This window comes from Leiobunum rupestre, chromosome 5, assembly GCF_980474605.1.
Source record: "Leiobunum rupestre chromosome 5, qqLeiRupe1.1.hap1, whole genome shotgun sequence".
Taxonomy (NCBI): domain Eukaryota; kingdom Metazoa; phylum Arthropoda; class Arachnida; order Opiliones; family Sclerosomatidae; genus Leiobunum; species Leiobunum rupestre.
Window position 1 is genome coordinate 22,485,812 of NC_143388.1, and position 15,753 is coordinate 22,501,564.

Consider the following 15,753-nt stretch of genomic DNA (forward strand, 5'->3'; position numbering starts at 1 on the left):
TATTACTTCGTTTAACTTTAAGTTTAAAAATTTTAACTTTATTTTAGCGAGTTGGAAAAAGCCAGAGCCAGAGAACAGGCTAAAAGTTCCAAATCAGTAAAACAATATGCCAGATTTCCGAGATTTGGCTCAACCTATCAGATCAAAAACTACACGTCCATTAGCGACAAGGATTTAATTTATCACAGTTATACGTCAACACCAGAACATATCGACCTAAATGCCACGAAACAATTTAGGAAAACGCCCAAGAATCTTCGTCCAATGGAAGAATTGGAAACCAATCGCAGATCAACCATCAGTGTGCGTAGATTTCTTAGAGATTTCTGCGCTGATTTTTTAGACAATGCCTATAATACTTTCATGGGAGTTTTGAAAGACCATCTGACGCGTGGCAGAGCCCAAGAACATGACGAGTCCTATTATTTCTGGGCCATTAACTATTTCATGGAGTTCAACAGACTTTATCACTTTGATGTTAGCCGTATTAGCGAGACGCTATCTTTGCCCATGTTCCATCACATTCACACTCAACTCGAACATTATTACGAAATGATGGCCATTGAAAAGAAGCAAGTTCTGCGTTGGTCGCGAAGATTACATTTGGGCTTAAAAGCGTATCGCGAAATATTCATGACTTTAGCTACGATGGACGCTCACTCTGATAGACAAATACAAGAAAGTGCCAAAGTTATTAAAGGAAATATTTTTTACACTAGCGAATATCGTGACCTTTTGCATCATCTTTTAGTTGTCTACAATCCCGTGAAATTCCCAAAATCCTATTTAAAAGACTTGATTGAGACGGTACACGTTTTTGTCCGAATGTTGGAACAGTATTGCCAAGCTCATAAACACGTTATTGTACGGAAGAAGAACAAAAAACGAAAAAGCTCGAAAAAAGGACAGTCAAAAGCTAAAAGTGATATATCTCCAGAAGAACGTTTGCAAAAACTCTGGGACGAGATTGCGGATGAAATATCAATTCTGCTGAAGGGAATTGTTGACGTTTCAAATGTTTCGCCGTTTGATCCGACTCTTGAAGTAACGGAAGACAAGCACAAGTCTTTGGCGTTGATCAAAATTCAAACTTCAATGCGTGAGAAAAGAATTGAAGAAAGTGTCGGACTGTTGAAAGCTAGCCGAGAGTTATGGCCCGAAGGAGAACTTTTTGGGAAATCGGACATTTCACCCGAGCAAGAGTTCTTATCACTTCGTGAGATTTTCTTCACGCAACTTGAAGGTAAGTCTTATTTTTTTTAGATTAGTCTGCGTATTCTAAGATTACAAAGTAACAAAAAGTGGGTGCAAAAATCAAATGTTTACTTTAATATTTGGGTTAAATTTACATTATTCACAAAAGGGGATAATTTTGTTGGATAATGAAATTTATAACTTTTATACATTGAGAAATTAAAATTGGTGAATTGCTCTAATTAGCATTTTGACTAGCTTTCTGATATTTTTCAAATTATTTTCATAAAAACCAGTTTTTGGGGGCATCTTTGGACTGGATTATAAATACCATTATCTTATTTTAGTAGAAATTTATACATTTACAAGCAACTGGTTGAAATTGATCTAATATTTTTACATATTAAATCTGTAGATCCTTTGCTGCGTGTAGATATGGCTTTTTTAATTAGAAAACTAAAAATTTATTTCTTGTTGGCTAAAGCCATGCCAATCCCAACGATTCCCCCAACTGCCAAGGCCGCTGCGCCACTTACAATGGCCATTCCCATCAGTCCCTCTTTACGTAATCGTGATTGAATTAGCTCGTGCAATTGCTGAGCTTGACGATTATCTGGTTCAACTTGTAGAAACTTTTTTATGATTTTCAAAGCAATTTTATATTCCTTTAACTTGGTGTGTCCTATAGCGAGATAGTATAGATAGTCCCTTTTTGCCTCATCTTGACCACGGTTTATCAGATCTTCCATTAACACCACACCTTTGCGCAAATCAGCCGGGTAGCGGCTTCTGATTAGGCACCAGGCATATTCGAATTGAACCGCGGTACTGACGTTTCCTTTTTCTAATTCATCGTGATAAGCTCGTTCGAAATTTCTCAGATCATCCGAAGAAACAAAATCTTCTAGCAGAGTTTCCATTTGTTTATCTTCTTAAGCCTTGGTGGAATGTTAAATCCTTTATAACTGACAGATTCAAAAGACAGAGTCCTGCCCTTTCTATTAGAAATTCTTTAATGTAGTCTTAAATATCGTTACCTCACACGTAGTTTTCTCAAATTGTGACTAAAGCGTTGAATATTTTGCAATAATACAGCAATAACACGTGAAAGGTCAGAAACGTAACTAAATTTCTATTCCGTCATGTAATAATCGTTATGACGTCGTTTTATAGAATTAGTCTACTTGAACCTTTGTAGATGGCGATAGTGTCTCCGTAAATCGAATTTTTCTCGTTATCCCAATGAGCCGTTTTTCAAATCGCGCGACGTCATAGCCACTTGTTACATTTACATTGAAAAAAATATTAATATTAGTGACGTCACCCTTTACTTTCCTCCAAGATTACTCATGAGCTTACAATATTTATACGATATTTCGCAAAAAGATTTTTTAATTTGGGATTTTATTACCATAAGTAATTTTTTAAATTTTATTTGATTTTGCTCTAAATATATTGAAGTTTTATTATTTAATCACTTGTTTTAAATTGATTTTTTTAAAAACCACTTGATTTACGTCAATTTTTTTAAATAAATTAGTTTCAAATCTATGATTTTTAGAAAAAATCACTTGTTTTAAATTGATGATTTTTAGAAAAAATCACTTGATTTAAATCGATGATTTTAAAAAAATCACTTGTCTTAAATCGATGATTTTAAAAAAATCACTTGTCTTAAATCGATGATTTTTAGAAAAAATCACTTGATTTAAATCGATAATTTAAAAAAATCACTTGTCTTAAATCAATGATTTTTATAAACATCACTTTTTTAAATCGATGATTTTTTTAAAACCACTTGATTTACGTCTATTTAAAAAAAAATCATTTAATTTAAATCGATAGTTTTTAAATAAATTAGTTTTAAATCTACGATATTTAGAAAAATAACTTGTTTTAAATCGATGATTTATGAAACCCCTTAATCTAGGATTTAAAAAAATCACTTGTTTTAAATCGATGATTTAAAAAAAAATTAAATCGATGATTTTTTTAAAAACATGTTTTGATTCAATATTTTTTTAAATCACTTGTTTTAAATGAGACATCCCTAACCGAAATCGTTGTCATACTTATCGATATTGTATTACTTATGATAATACGAAATAATATACCATTCAACCAAAAAATGCTCCCTGAGGCTAAAACAAATTTAAAGTAATGGGTAGATTTCCCTGCATCGCTCCCAATTATCCAATAGACCAAAACCAAAATAATGTAATTCCTTGATGAGTTTAAATCCTCCTCCAAAGATCCTGTAGCTTTCTAATCCGCTTGAAAAATTGATCGTTTTTCGCGTCGTTCGTCCCGTATTTTTCCGGACGACTAACAAGCGGCTTAATGAACTATCTTTTTGTCAGCGCCCTCTTCCGCTCTACGATCGCACTATCCCCGGCCTTCCAACTCTTTGTCTCTGATTAGGCCTTGCGCCGGTGGCGGCGCTTTGGAGGGGGTCGCGTTTAAACACTCCAAAAAAAAAAGAAATGAAAAAAATAAAGGGCGCGCCACGGGTGTCCGCTAGAGGGCGCTGGAAAGTTAAAACCCTAATCAAGCTTCGAAAGAAGAATTTCAAATGAAGGAGAATACGGCTTGACTGATTCGAAGCGTTGAAGTTTAATTTGAAATCTTCAAAAACCCTCCGACTACTTCTCCTTTTCTCGCGAGTTTCACGCTAGGGTGCGCCGCGATCTCGTATTCTTTTATTGCTCCTTGTGTAAGTTTTAAAAGCGACCTCTATTGGGCGAGTAGCGGAGTCGAAGAGAGCGCGAAGCTCTTGTCAGAAAAAGTAGTTTGGTTTATAGCCGCCACTGCTTTAATTTCCAAGTTTATAATGCGTTTAAAGAGTTCTTGTTTGAACTTGCGATGTTTCTTTGTGTACTTTTAGCGGGTTTTCTCAGAGTGATATTTCTATAATTCAGGGTTTTACCTCCAGGGGGCGATTTCTTCTTACATTCGCCGTTAATCATTTTAATGCATTTGGGGAAACTGCAGGTTGGTGGTTTAAATCGTGATTTAATCAACATAATTTAATATTTATTTCAATCACCTAATATGTTTCGATGGACGATGTATTATTTATGTAGAAAAACCAAGCGTTTTCAAGAATGTATTCGATAAAACACATTCAGCGATTAATAAAAATAAATACTTTTAATATGGTCTTTGTAAATGGGCAAAAACGTCGTGTCGACGTGAAAGAGTCTTGTTAGGGCTAACGGATAATTTTTGCGTCAACTAAAATAATTTGTCTTAAGCCTAACGGATAAATTTTGCGTCGATTAAAAAAAAATTGTCATGAGCCTAACGGATAATTTTGGCGTCGACTAAAAATTAGTTGTATTAAGCATAACGGTTAATTTGTGTCGACTAAAAAATAACGGATAATTTTTGCGTCGACTAAAAATTAGTTGTATTAAACCTAACGGATAATTTGTGTCGATTAAAACAAAATTGTCATGAGCCTAACGGATAATTTTTGCGTAGACTAAAAATTAGTTGTATTAAGTAATGAATAATTTGTGTCGACTAAAAAATAACGGATAATTTTTGCGTCGACTAAAAATTAGTTTTATTAAGCCTAACGGATAATTTGTGTCGCCTAAAAATAACGGATAATTTTTGCTTCGACTAAAAATTAGTTGTATTAAGCCTAACGGATAATTTGTGTCGACTAAAAAATAACGGATAATTTTTGCGTCGACTAAAAAATAACGGATAATTTTTGCGTCGACTAAAAAAAAATTGTCTTATGTCTAACCGGTGCCTACGTTATTATAAAGGCCTGTGTCAGCTGCTCAGCTAGGGGGTGACAGGAGCTTGCGACTTACGCGCGAAAGACCAATAGGTGGCGTACTTCGTTGTCTTTTACTTTTCAAATATTTCGAGATTCGCGCCGAAAGTTTGAATCGTTCGGCGGGCTAATTTTGCTAATATCCTGTCTAATACCATTTTATTAATGGAATTTTCATTGTAAATCCTTAAATTAAATAATAAAGTATGTTAAAATAGGCCTTGGCAAAAATTTTATCAGTTAAATAACCTAGTTTTATAAATAACAGTATTTTCGAATAAATTGATTATAATTAATCAATTTATTGGAAAATAAAATATTCTCAAATTTATTTTAGTAATGAAAGATTTTGAAAATATCTTACTTAAAACTCTCGACAAACATTTCACCGCCGCGGAAAAACCGTCTTTCTCCTTATAAGACACCGACTCGACAATGATTATACGCGGGAACTTCGGAAATTCAAAACTCTAATGTAAAGGAAGAGCGCCTCTATCGGGAAATACCGGCGAACTAAAACTTCCAAAAACAAAAATGAAATCAGACGCTTGCACAACTAACGTATAATTTTTGTATCGACTAAAAAAATTAGTCTTAAAGCCTAACGGATAATTTGTTTGCGTCGTGGAGTAAAAATTCAGAATGCCTTAAGCCTAACGAATAATTTTTGCGTCGACTAGAAATAAAATTGTCTTATGCCTAACGGATTATTTTGGCGTCGACGGGAAATACTCGTTTTAGGCCGTTTTAGGGAATTTGAAAATGGTCCCAAAAAGTCGGGGAATTTGAAAATGGTCCCAAAAAGTCGGGGAATTTGAAAATGGTCCCAAAAAGTCGGGGAATTTGAAAATGGTCCCAAAAAGTCGGGGAATTTGAAAATGGTCCCAAAAAGTCGGGGAATTTGGAAATGGTCCCAAAAAGTCGGGGAATTTGGAAATGGTCCCAAAAAGTCGGGGAATTTGAAAATGGTCCCAAAAAGTCGGGGAATTTGAAAATGGTCCCAAAAAGTCGGGGAATTTGAAAATGGTCCCAAAAAGTCGGGGAATTTGGAAATGGTCCCAAAAAGTCGGGGAATTTGAAAATGGTCCCAAAAAGTCGGGGAATTTGAAAATGGTCCCAAAAAGTCGGGGAATTTGAAAATGGTCCCAAAAAGTCGGGGAATTTGAAAATGGTCCCAAAAAGTCGGGGAATTTGAAAATGGTCCCAAAAAGTCGGGGAATTTGGAAATGGTCCCAAAAAGTCGGGGAATTTGGAAATGGTCCCAAAAAGTCGGGGAATTTGAAAATGGTCCGAAAAAGTCGGGGAATTTGAAAATGGTCCCAAAAAGTCGGGGAATTTGGAAATGGTCCCAAAAAGTCGGGGAATTTGAAAATGGTCCGAAAAAGTCGGGGAATTTGAAAATGGTCCCAAAAAGGCGGGGAATTTGAAAATGGTCCGAAAAAGTCGGGGAATTTGAAAATGGTCCCAAAAAGGCGGGGAATTTGAAAATGGTCCGAAAAAGTCGGGGAATTTAAAAATGGTCCCAAAAAGTCGGGGAATTTGAAAATGGTCCCAAAAAGTCGGGGAATTTGAAAATGGTCCCAAAAAGGCGGGGAATTTGAAAATGGTCCCAAAAAGTCGGGGAATTTGAAAATGGTCCGAAAAAGTCGGGGAATTTGAAAATGGTTCGAAAAAATTCAGGAAAATAAATTTTTGAATAAGATATTAATAATACCATAAGTCTATAATATTTTCCATAAGTTTGTCACTTTGGGTAATATTTTACAGGGTGCTAGTAACGGAGTGACGTCATCACCAGACTAAAATCTCCCCCTAGCGAGGCGCTGTCAAAAGCTATGTGTGACGCGTTAGCAAGCGGACGCAAAACAGCGACAAAGCCCGTAATGCAGTCTGTCTTGTGAATAGCTCTCAATAAAACTTTAGCATGTGAAGAATAGGAAGTTTCACACTGATGTAATAATATTATACGCTTATGGTAATACATCTAAAAATTTTTACCTAAAACCATTTATTTATTCTACAAAAATGGAAAGGGAAATTTGTCAAATTGGTCAGGGAAAACCTGGATAAAACAGGGAAATTAATTTCGAAAATTGTGGAAGAACCCTGTTGACGTATAAATAAATACATTCGTTAAACAAAATTTTAAAAAAATACAAAAATTTCATTTTCAGGTATAAAAATTGTTATTAATCAAAGAGAAATTTAATCACCGAATTCTTGGTTGGTGACAGAGAATGTGTTAGCAATACCGCGTTCGCCTCGTGATTCCTCGGGATAAAACCACGCCCCTTTTTCGATGCAATTATAATCTTCCTCCCATTTCCGGTAAGGTGGGGGGGGGGAGACATTCTGTTTAGGCGGAAAATATCTTCGGGGAATCATGTAAACATAGGATATAGTTTCGCTACATATTATCTGTTAACTTTAATGTAGTATTGCTTAAACTAATAGTCCTTTAAATAAAAGATCATACATAGCTGATTATAGAGTCTGTGCTGCTGCGACTGGACATCTAACTAGTTTGTCTATGGTTTATCTTTATACTGCCAAAGCTGAGAATTTTCTAGGCATCGATCTTGCAGCATTTGGCAACAGGGGGGCAAGACAGTCAGAGAGGGGTTTATTTAACCGCCTATTTCTGAGGCCGAATTTTACCCCCGTGGGGGGGGGGGACGGATAACGTCAATCGCGGTGGATGACGTCAGTTTTAGGGAACCAATGAGCTGATTTGATTTTTTCAGGGGAGGGGAGGAACTTACTGCAAAAGCGTGAGGTGGTTTGGGTGAAAATCGTATCAACATACTCATTTTCCTTAAATAGAACCGGGTTCATCCATACGTGGAAAACCTGGAAATATTTGATAATTAAATTGTCAGGGAAATTTTTAAAAAATAATTTTTTTTAAATCATGAAAATCAGGGAAATTTTCTTGGTAAAAATCATGTAAATCAGGGGAATTATTTTAAATTTGAAAATTAAGGGAATTATTTTAAATATGGAAATAAGGAAAATTATTTTTTTAAGTATCATGGAAATAAGGAAAATTATTTTTTTAAGTATCATGGAAATAAGGGAAATTATTTTTTTGGGTAAAAATCATGGAAATCAGGGAATTGTTTTGTAAACATCATGGAAATCACTGAATTTTTTTGTTTAAATCAGGGAAATTAATGATTTGAGAAATTTGTTCCTAATGACTACAAATTGACATCAATAAGTTCTTGTTAAAGATTTGACTAATTTAGTTAATATGAAATGAATGACCCCTACACCTCTTCGAGTAAAGATTGGTTAAGTTAGCATTGTAACCCGGCCACCTGAATTGAAGGCTTCAAAAGTCGCTCGATGACTTAGGCCTAAGGTGGTGCCTTGAGTATTAGCCTAGCTGTATATTATTATTATTATTACCCTAGGTTATCTTAAAACATAAAACATTTGGTGCCCTTTCAACTGGAAAAATTAGGAAAATAGGCATGGGAAAACCTCGAAACATAAATACAACCTCGTTTATACCATAACATTTTTTTTACGCTATATTTTATTTTTAAATAAATACACTGCTAAAAGCGTTTATTCATTTCAATTTTGTTTGAGTACTGCAAAAAAAGTATTCATTTCGGCTTATAGTTCTCTATTATTTTGGGTTTAAGTTTAGATAATATTCTTCTCGGTTGCACGAATGGTTTTTCTTTAATTCGCGAAAAAAACTGCAAAAGAATGAAGCCTTTTTGTAATTGCTTTCTTTCGGAATTTGTCTGCTTCTCCAATCATTTCAGTTGCTTTTTCAACCGCTACTTTTTTTAAGTTTCGTTTTTTTTACGGCTGTTCCCATAATTTATGCACTTTTTACCCTCTCCTAAATTTTTAAATTCCCATTTTTTCTTATTTATTCGCTCGAGCTTTTCGAGTTTCTTATATCGTGTACAGGAATGCGTTTTTAATTAGAAAACCCGGGATATTTGATTCGTTTATAGAAAGATACTTTGTTCCAAATAAGTTTCTGGTTTCGTTTTGTTCGGTTTTTTAAGTTTGGTGCCAAAATATATGACGCGGGAATTATACTCTGATAATTGCAAACTCATAAACATGGGAGAGAGGGAGATTATATTGAGGGTTTCGTCGCTGTCTGTTCCACGAATATCGAGCCCTCTATCTAGTGGTGTTGGAAGTTAATTTGAAAGTGTTATTTTAGAAATTAATTTTAAATAAAAATTAAGACTCATTCATTCTGTTAAACTTTCTTTATTGCCTGTAACGCAACGTGTTTTATAAACTAATTATATTATTTATTTAAATCAATATTAAGATAAATGAAATGAAATGAGGTGTTTATTGTGCATTACAACAGAACAAATTGTACCAACAAGGTAAAACACAGAGTGAAAAAAAAAATACAAAAGTTAAAAACTATGAAATTTGTAAAGTGACTAATTTAGATAATTTTAAAAATGTGCGAAAATTTGCATGAGAAAAGATCTAATTGGTTGTTATACAAGTTACAAGTTTGTTGCATTCTTAAAATGGGGCTAATAGGTTTAGTGCTGGAGAATGTAATTTTTTGACGAGTGCAGTGGTTAGGTACGTGAAAATTTAAAGAGGGCGTTAAGTCCGGGATGTGTAAGTTGTAGATTAGTTTCCAAATAAAAATGATTTGACGTTTGTCTAAAAATAAGTGAATTGTCTCTAGGCCCAGGTAGTTCAGGAGATATGCATAATCATACGGTTTATTTTTAAGAAAGTTCGTGTGCGCAAGTTCAATAAACTTTCTCTGTACGTTTTCAATTTTGTTGAAAAGATAGCTAGCAACTAAGCTGAGGTACAGTGTACGAAAACACGCGATGTTTGTTAGTACTCTAGCTAGCCTAAGTACACCAAAAAGTAGGCGACGTGAACGACCTACGACCCAAGAAATTTGTTCCCGGAAGTAGAGGCCACTGTCCAATAGAAAAGAAGTATATTAGTATTAAATTAAAATGAATCATATTAATATCAAAATTAAGATGAATTATATTAATATCAAAATTAAGATGAATTATATTAATATCAAAATTAAGATGAATTATATTAATATCAAAATTAAGATGAATTATATTAATATCAAATTTAAGATGAATTATATTAATATCAAAATTAAGATGAATTATATTAATATCAAAATTAAGATGAATTATATTAATATCAAAATTAAGATGAATTATATTAATATCAAAATTAAGATGAATTATATTAATATCAAAATTAAGATGAATTATATTAATATCAAAATTAAGATGAATTATATTCATATCAAATTTAAGATGAATTATATTCATATCAAAATTAAGATGAATTATATTAATATCAAAATTAAGATGAATTATATTAATATCAAAATTAAGATGAATTATATTAATATCAAAATTAAGATGAATTATATTAATATCAAAATTAAGATGAATTATATTAATATCAAAATTAAGATGAATTATATTAATATCAAAATTAAGATGAATTATATTAATATCAAAATTAAGATGAATTATATTAATATCAAAATTAAGATGAATTATATTAATATCAAAATTAAGATGAATTATATTAATATCAAAATTAAGATGAATTATATTAATATCAAAATTAAAATGAATTATATTAATATCAAAATTAAAATGAATCATATTAATATCAAAATTAAAATGAATCATATTAATATCAAAATTAAGATGAATTATATTAATATCAAAATTAAGATGAATTATATTAATATCAAAATTAAGATGAATTATATTAATATCAAAATTAAAATGAATCATTAATATCAAAATTAAGATGAATTATATTAATATCAAAATTAAGATGAATTATATTAATATCAAAATTAAGATGAATTAGATTAAAATTAAACTAAAATGAATTAGATTAAAATTAAACTAAAATGAATTATATTAATATTAAACTAAAATGAATTATATTAATATTAAACTAAAACGAATTATATTAATATTAAACTAAAATGAATTATATTCATATTAAATTAAAATAAAATAAAATAAAGAATTATATTAATATAAAATAAAATAAACTAAAGAATTATATTAATATTAAATAAAATAATAATAAAGAATTATATTAATATAAAATAAAATAAACTAAAGAATTATATTAATATTAAATAAAATAATAATAAAGAATTATATTAATGTTAAATAAAATAAAATAAAGAATTATATTAATATTAAATTAAAATAAAATAAAGATTTATATTAATATTAAAATAAAATAAAATAAAGAATTATATTAACATTAAAATAAAACAAAGAATTATATTAATATTAAATAAAATAATAATAAAGAATTATATTAATATTAAATAAAATAAAATAAAGAATTATATTAATATTAAATTAAAATAAAATAAAGATTTATATTAATATTAAAATAAAATAAAATAAAGAATTATATTAACATTAAAATAAAACAAAGAATTATATTAATATTGAATTAATATTTATTTTTCTAATTTGCGGATAATTCCACATTTATTTATTCCAGAAAATTAACATCTCTACTGTCTATTATAGTTTTACTTGAGCCAAAACCAAGAAATATTCTACCTAAAACGAAACGTCACTGTAAACGCCATCCACCCTTTAAGCGCTGGACTGTAATTTGGCTCTGACCAACTTGTTGTGATCTTTTTCCCCCGGCTGTAAGCATTCAAGAGAGCTAGTAGATATTAAAAATTAATTTTAGGTCTGACTGCATTTCGGTTTTATATTCGTTTCATTTTTCCAAATTCTTTTTTGCTTCATCTCTCTAACTCGTCCCGAAATTAAATTTTAGAATATGTAAGTCTAATGTCTGCTAATCGGTTGAACCACCAATGTTGTGCTAATTTGGAAAATAACTATTATATTAAAACAGATAATAAATTTAAAGAGACTGATACTTCATGGTATGACGAACTGTTTATTATATTATTATTTTAAACTGTTTATTATATTATTATTTTAAACTGTTTATTATATTATTATTTTAAACAATGTTTAATATTTCACCAAGAATGTTGAGATGATCCGCGGATATCATGGTCTAGTCCAGCGGTTCCCAAAAGGTGTTCCGCGGAACTCTGGGGTTCTGCGGAAGGGTCACAGGGGTTCCGAGAATTCGCAGCGCGGTCATCTTTGTTTGTGTCAAGAATCTTTTAAGATAAGTAAAAAAATGAGTTGGGGTTCCGCCAGAATTAGGTGGATAATTTAGGGTTCCATAGCAACAAAAAATTGGGAACCGCTGGTCTAGTCACCCCCCCACACGAGAGGGAAATATCAGGGAAATTCTTATTATTTACTAAAATCAGGGAAAATCTTATTTAGTAAAATTAGGGAAATTCTTATTATTTAGTAAAATCAGGGAAATTCTTATTATTTATTAAAATCAGGGAAATTCTTATTATTTAGTAAAATCGGCGAAATTCTTATTTAGTAAAATCAGGGAATTTCTTATTATTTAGTAAAATCAGGGAAATTCTTATTATTTAGTAAAATCAGGGAAATTCTTATTATTTAGTAAAATCGGCGAAATTCTTATTATTTAGTAAATACAGGGAAATTCTTATTTAGTAAATACAGGGAAATTCTTATTTAGTAAAATCAGGTAAATTCTTATTTAGTAAAATCAGGTAAATTCTTATTTAGTAAAATCAGGTAAATTCTTATTTAGTAAAATCAGGTAAATTCTTATTATAATAAAAATCATGGAAATTATCAGTAAAACCAGGGAAATTATTATATAATAACAATCAGGGAAATTATTATTATATAATAAAAATCAGGGAAATATCAGGAAAATACTTTTTTAGTAAAGTCAAGGAAATTCTTATAATTTAGTTAAAAATCAGGGGAATTCTTATTATTTAGTAAAAATCAGTGAAATTTCAGACAGTACTTGGAAAACCTGGAATTCAGGGAAAAGTCAGCTAATTTGAATATGGGTTTAAAAGTTAGCTAATTTGAATATGGGTTTAAAATTCAGCTAATTTGAATATGGGTTTTAAAGGCTGGGAATTAAAATATGGGTTTAAAAGTCTGGGGATTTTGAATATGGGTTTTAAAGGCTGGGAATTAAAATATGGGTTTAAAAGTCTGGGGATTTTGAATATGGGTTTAAAAGTGGGGATTTAAAATATGGGTTTAAAAGTCTGGGGATTTTGAATATGGGTTTAAAAGTGGGGATTTTAAATATGGGTTTAAAAGCCTGGGGATTTTGAATATGGGTTTAAAAGCCTGGGGATTTTGAATATGGGTTATAAAGTCGGGGATTTTGAATATGGGTTTAAAAGTCGGGGATTTTGAATATGGGTTTAAAAGTCGGGGAATTGGAATATGGGTTTAAAAGTCGGGGAATTGGAATATGGGTTTAAAAGGCTGGGAATTAAAATATGGGTTTAAAAGTCTGGGGATTTTGAATATGGGTTTTAAAGGCTGGGAATTAAAATATGGGTTTAAAAGTCTGGGGATTTTGAATATGGGTTTAAAAGTGGGGATTTTAAATATGGGTTTAAAAGCCTGGGGATTTTGAATATGGGTTATAAAGTCGGGGATTTTGAATATGGGTTTAAAAGTCGGGGATTTTGAATATGGGTTTAAAAGTCGGGGATTTTGAATATGGGTTTAAAAGTCGGGGAATTGGAATATGGGTTTAAAAGTCGGGGAATTGGAATATGGGTTTAAAAGTCGGGGAATTGGAATAAGGGTTTAAAAGTCGGGGAATTTTAAAAATTAGTCTAAATTTCAGGAAAATTTGCAAATATCTAAATATAGGTTAGTTATGGAAAATCTGTAAATTTGGGGGAATTTGATTGTGAAAAACGGTAGCAACCTTGCAATGAAATAAACGACCGATTTGATTTGTTAGGAACAACGATATAAATCGTCTCAACGTTTTCATTCTTGATTTAACCTGAATATAATTTATGTCCTGTTCAATCAAGCATTAGTAAAAAATTGACAGTGTCAGAATCCTAATGTATAAAAATATTGCAAATCGCTCCCTGGCAACGAAAATTCTTCTTTTTTAAACATGGTTTTATTTATATTATATAATAGAAAAAGCTTTTGTACGTAGGTGAAATATTTCACTCAAATGTCACTTTTAAATTCGATTCTTTGACGTCCCGAACCATTTTAACTTGGTCTTTGTAATTCTATAAATGAAATTGAATCTACACTGTGACATCCAATACCCCCCACGGGCCAGGTTAAAAGTGGACCTACGCAACCCCGCGCCCCCACCCCGAGTTGGGTGGGATGTCGGCACCCTTTCTTCTATTACAGGACGGGCGTAAAACGTATTGTATCATTGGGGTGCCCCAAATTAGATTGGTTTCTTCTTCGCCATCTCGACTTCTTTTGTCAGACAGGGGAGGGGGAGGAAACGAGGAAAAAAATCAGTGGACAAATGACGCGCGTTTTCCGGTGTAGCTCAGTCTCTCTGACTACGGGCCTCTTGCACTTCCTCTCCGTCCTTTCGGGATGAGGATGAGCGGATGCCGGAGACCTCGCTTGCCCGCCAATTTGGGCGGGTTTGAAGCTCTTTTTTAGGCGTGCTACGTTCCGACTCTTTACCGCGGCGTTCCGACTCTTTACCGCGGCGTTCCGACTCTTTTCCGCGGCGTTCCGACTCTTTTCCGCGGCGTTCCGACTCTTTTCCGCGGCGTTCCGACTCTTTATCGCGGCGTTCCGACTCTTTATCGCGGCGTTCCGACTCTTTATCGCGGCGTTCCGACTCTTTATCGCGGCGTTCCGACTCTTTATCGCGGCGTTCCGACTCTTTATCGCGGCGTTCCGACTCTTTATCGCGGCGTTCCGACTCTTTATCGCGGCGTTCCGACTCTTTATCGCGGCGTTCCGACTCTTTATCGCGGCGTTCCGACTCTTTATCGCGGCGTTCCGACTCTTTATCGCGGCGTTCCGACTCTTTATCGCGGCGTTCCGACTCTTTATCGCGGCGTTCCGACTCTTTATCGCGGCGTTCCGACTCTTTATCGCGGCGTTCCGACTCTTTATCGCGGCGTTCCGACTCTTTATCGCGGCGTTCCGACTCTTTATCGCGGCGTTCCGACTCTTTATCGCGGCGTTCCGACTCTTTATCGCGGCGTTCCGACTCTTTATCGCGGCGTTCCGACTCTTTATCGCGGCGTTCCGACTCTTTATCGCGGCGTTCCGACTCTTTATCGCGGCGTTCCGACTCTTTTCCGCGGCGTTCCGACTCTTTTCCGCGGCGTTCCGACTCAACTTAAAACAGTAACGTACCGAGGATTTTGGTTTGCGAGGGGGGTCTCACACAATTTTACATATAACCATAAGTTTCAATGGAGACTTGTGCCCCACTGAGTACGCCACTGACTTGACATCTTTTGAAGTTAATTTTACTCTAGATCTATGACAAATTCTATGATTATCATTTATTTCTTTGAAAGTTTGGCTAATTTTTTCAACATTGCAATATCTTTTTCGTGAAATATAAGTCCATGTAAATTTATTAACTTCTAATAAATTTGGGCCTTAAAATGTCATTGAAAATCTCTTAAAATGGTCATGGAAAACAGGGAATTTTAATCGGAAAATTTATGGGGACCCTAGCACCACGCTCTCCAGCAACGTTGCATTTTTCGAATAATCTGATAAAGTCGTGACCATCTCTAATAAACGGGGCCTTTTCATAATACAGGTGGCAATGATAGAGCCGCCACTTGCTTTAATCAGAGTTCGTACACGACCTGGAAAAGT

The 15,753-nt window shown here is 33.0% G+C and overlaps 2 protein-coding genes across 3 annotated transcripts in view; one reads left to right on the plus strand and one right to left on the minus strand.

Annotated features, from left to right (window-relative positions):
- timeout (circadian regulator timeout) overlaps positions 1 to 15,753 on the plus strand; it is a 351,606-nt gene that overhangs the window by 1,470 nt on the left and 334,383 nt on the right. For both annotated transcript variants that reach the window (XM_090175814.1, XM_090175815.1), the window contains exon 5: positions 48 to 1,243. In XM_090175814.1, the coding sequence (XP_090031940.1) occupies positions 48 to 1,243 (1,196 nt within the window). The remainder of the gene's footprint in view (positions 1 to 47; positions 1,244 to 15,753) is intronic.
- LOC149943830 (mitochondrial fission 1 protein-like) lies at positions 1,313 to 2,411 on the minus strand. The gene is made up of 2 exons (XM_090175818.1): positions 2,232 to 2,411; positions 1,313 to 2,132 (listed from the first exon to the last, which is right to left on the minus strand). The coding sequence occupies exon 2, from the start codon at positions 2,112 to 2,114 to the stop codon at positions 1,659 to 1,661; it is 456 nt and encodes a 151-aa protein (XP_090031944.1). The 5' UTR covers positions 2,115 to 2,132; positions 2,232 to 2,411; the 3' UTR covers positions 1,313 to 1,658.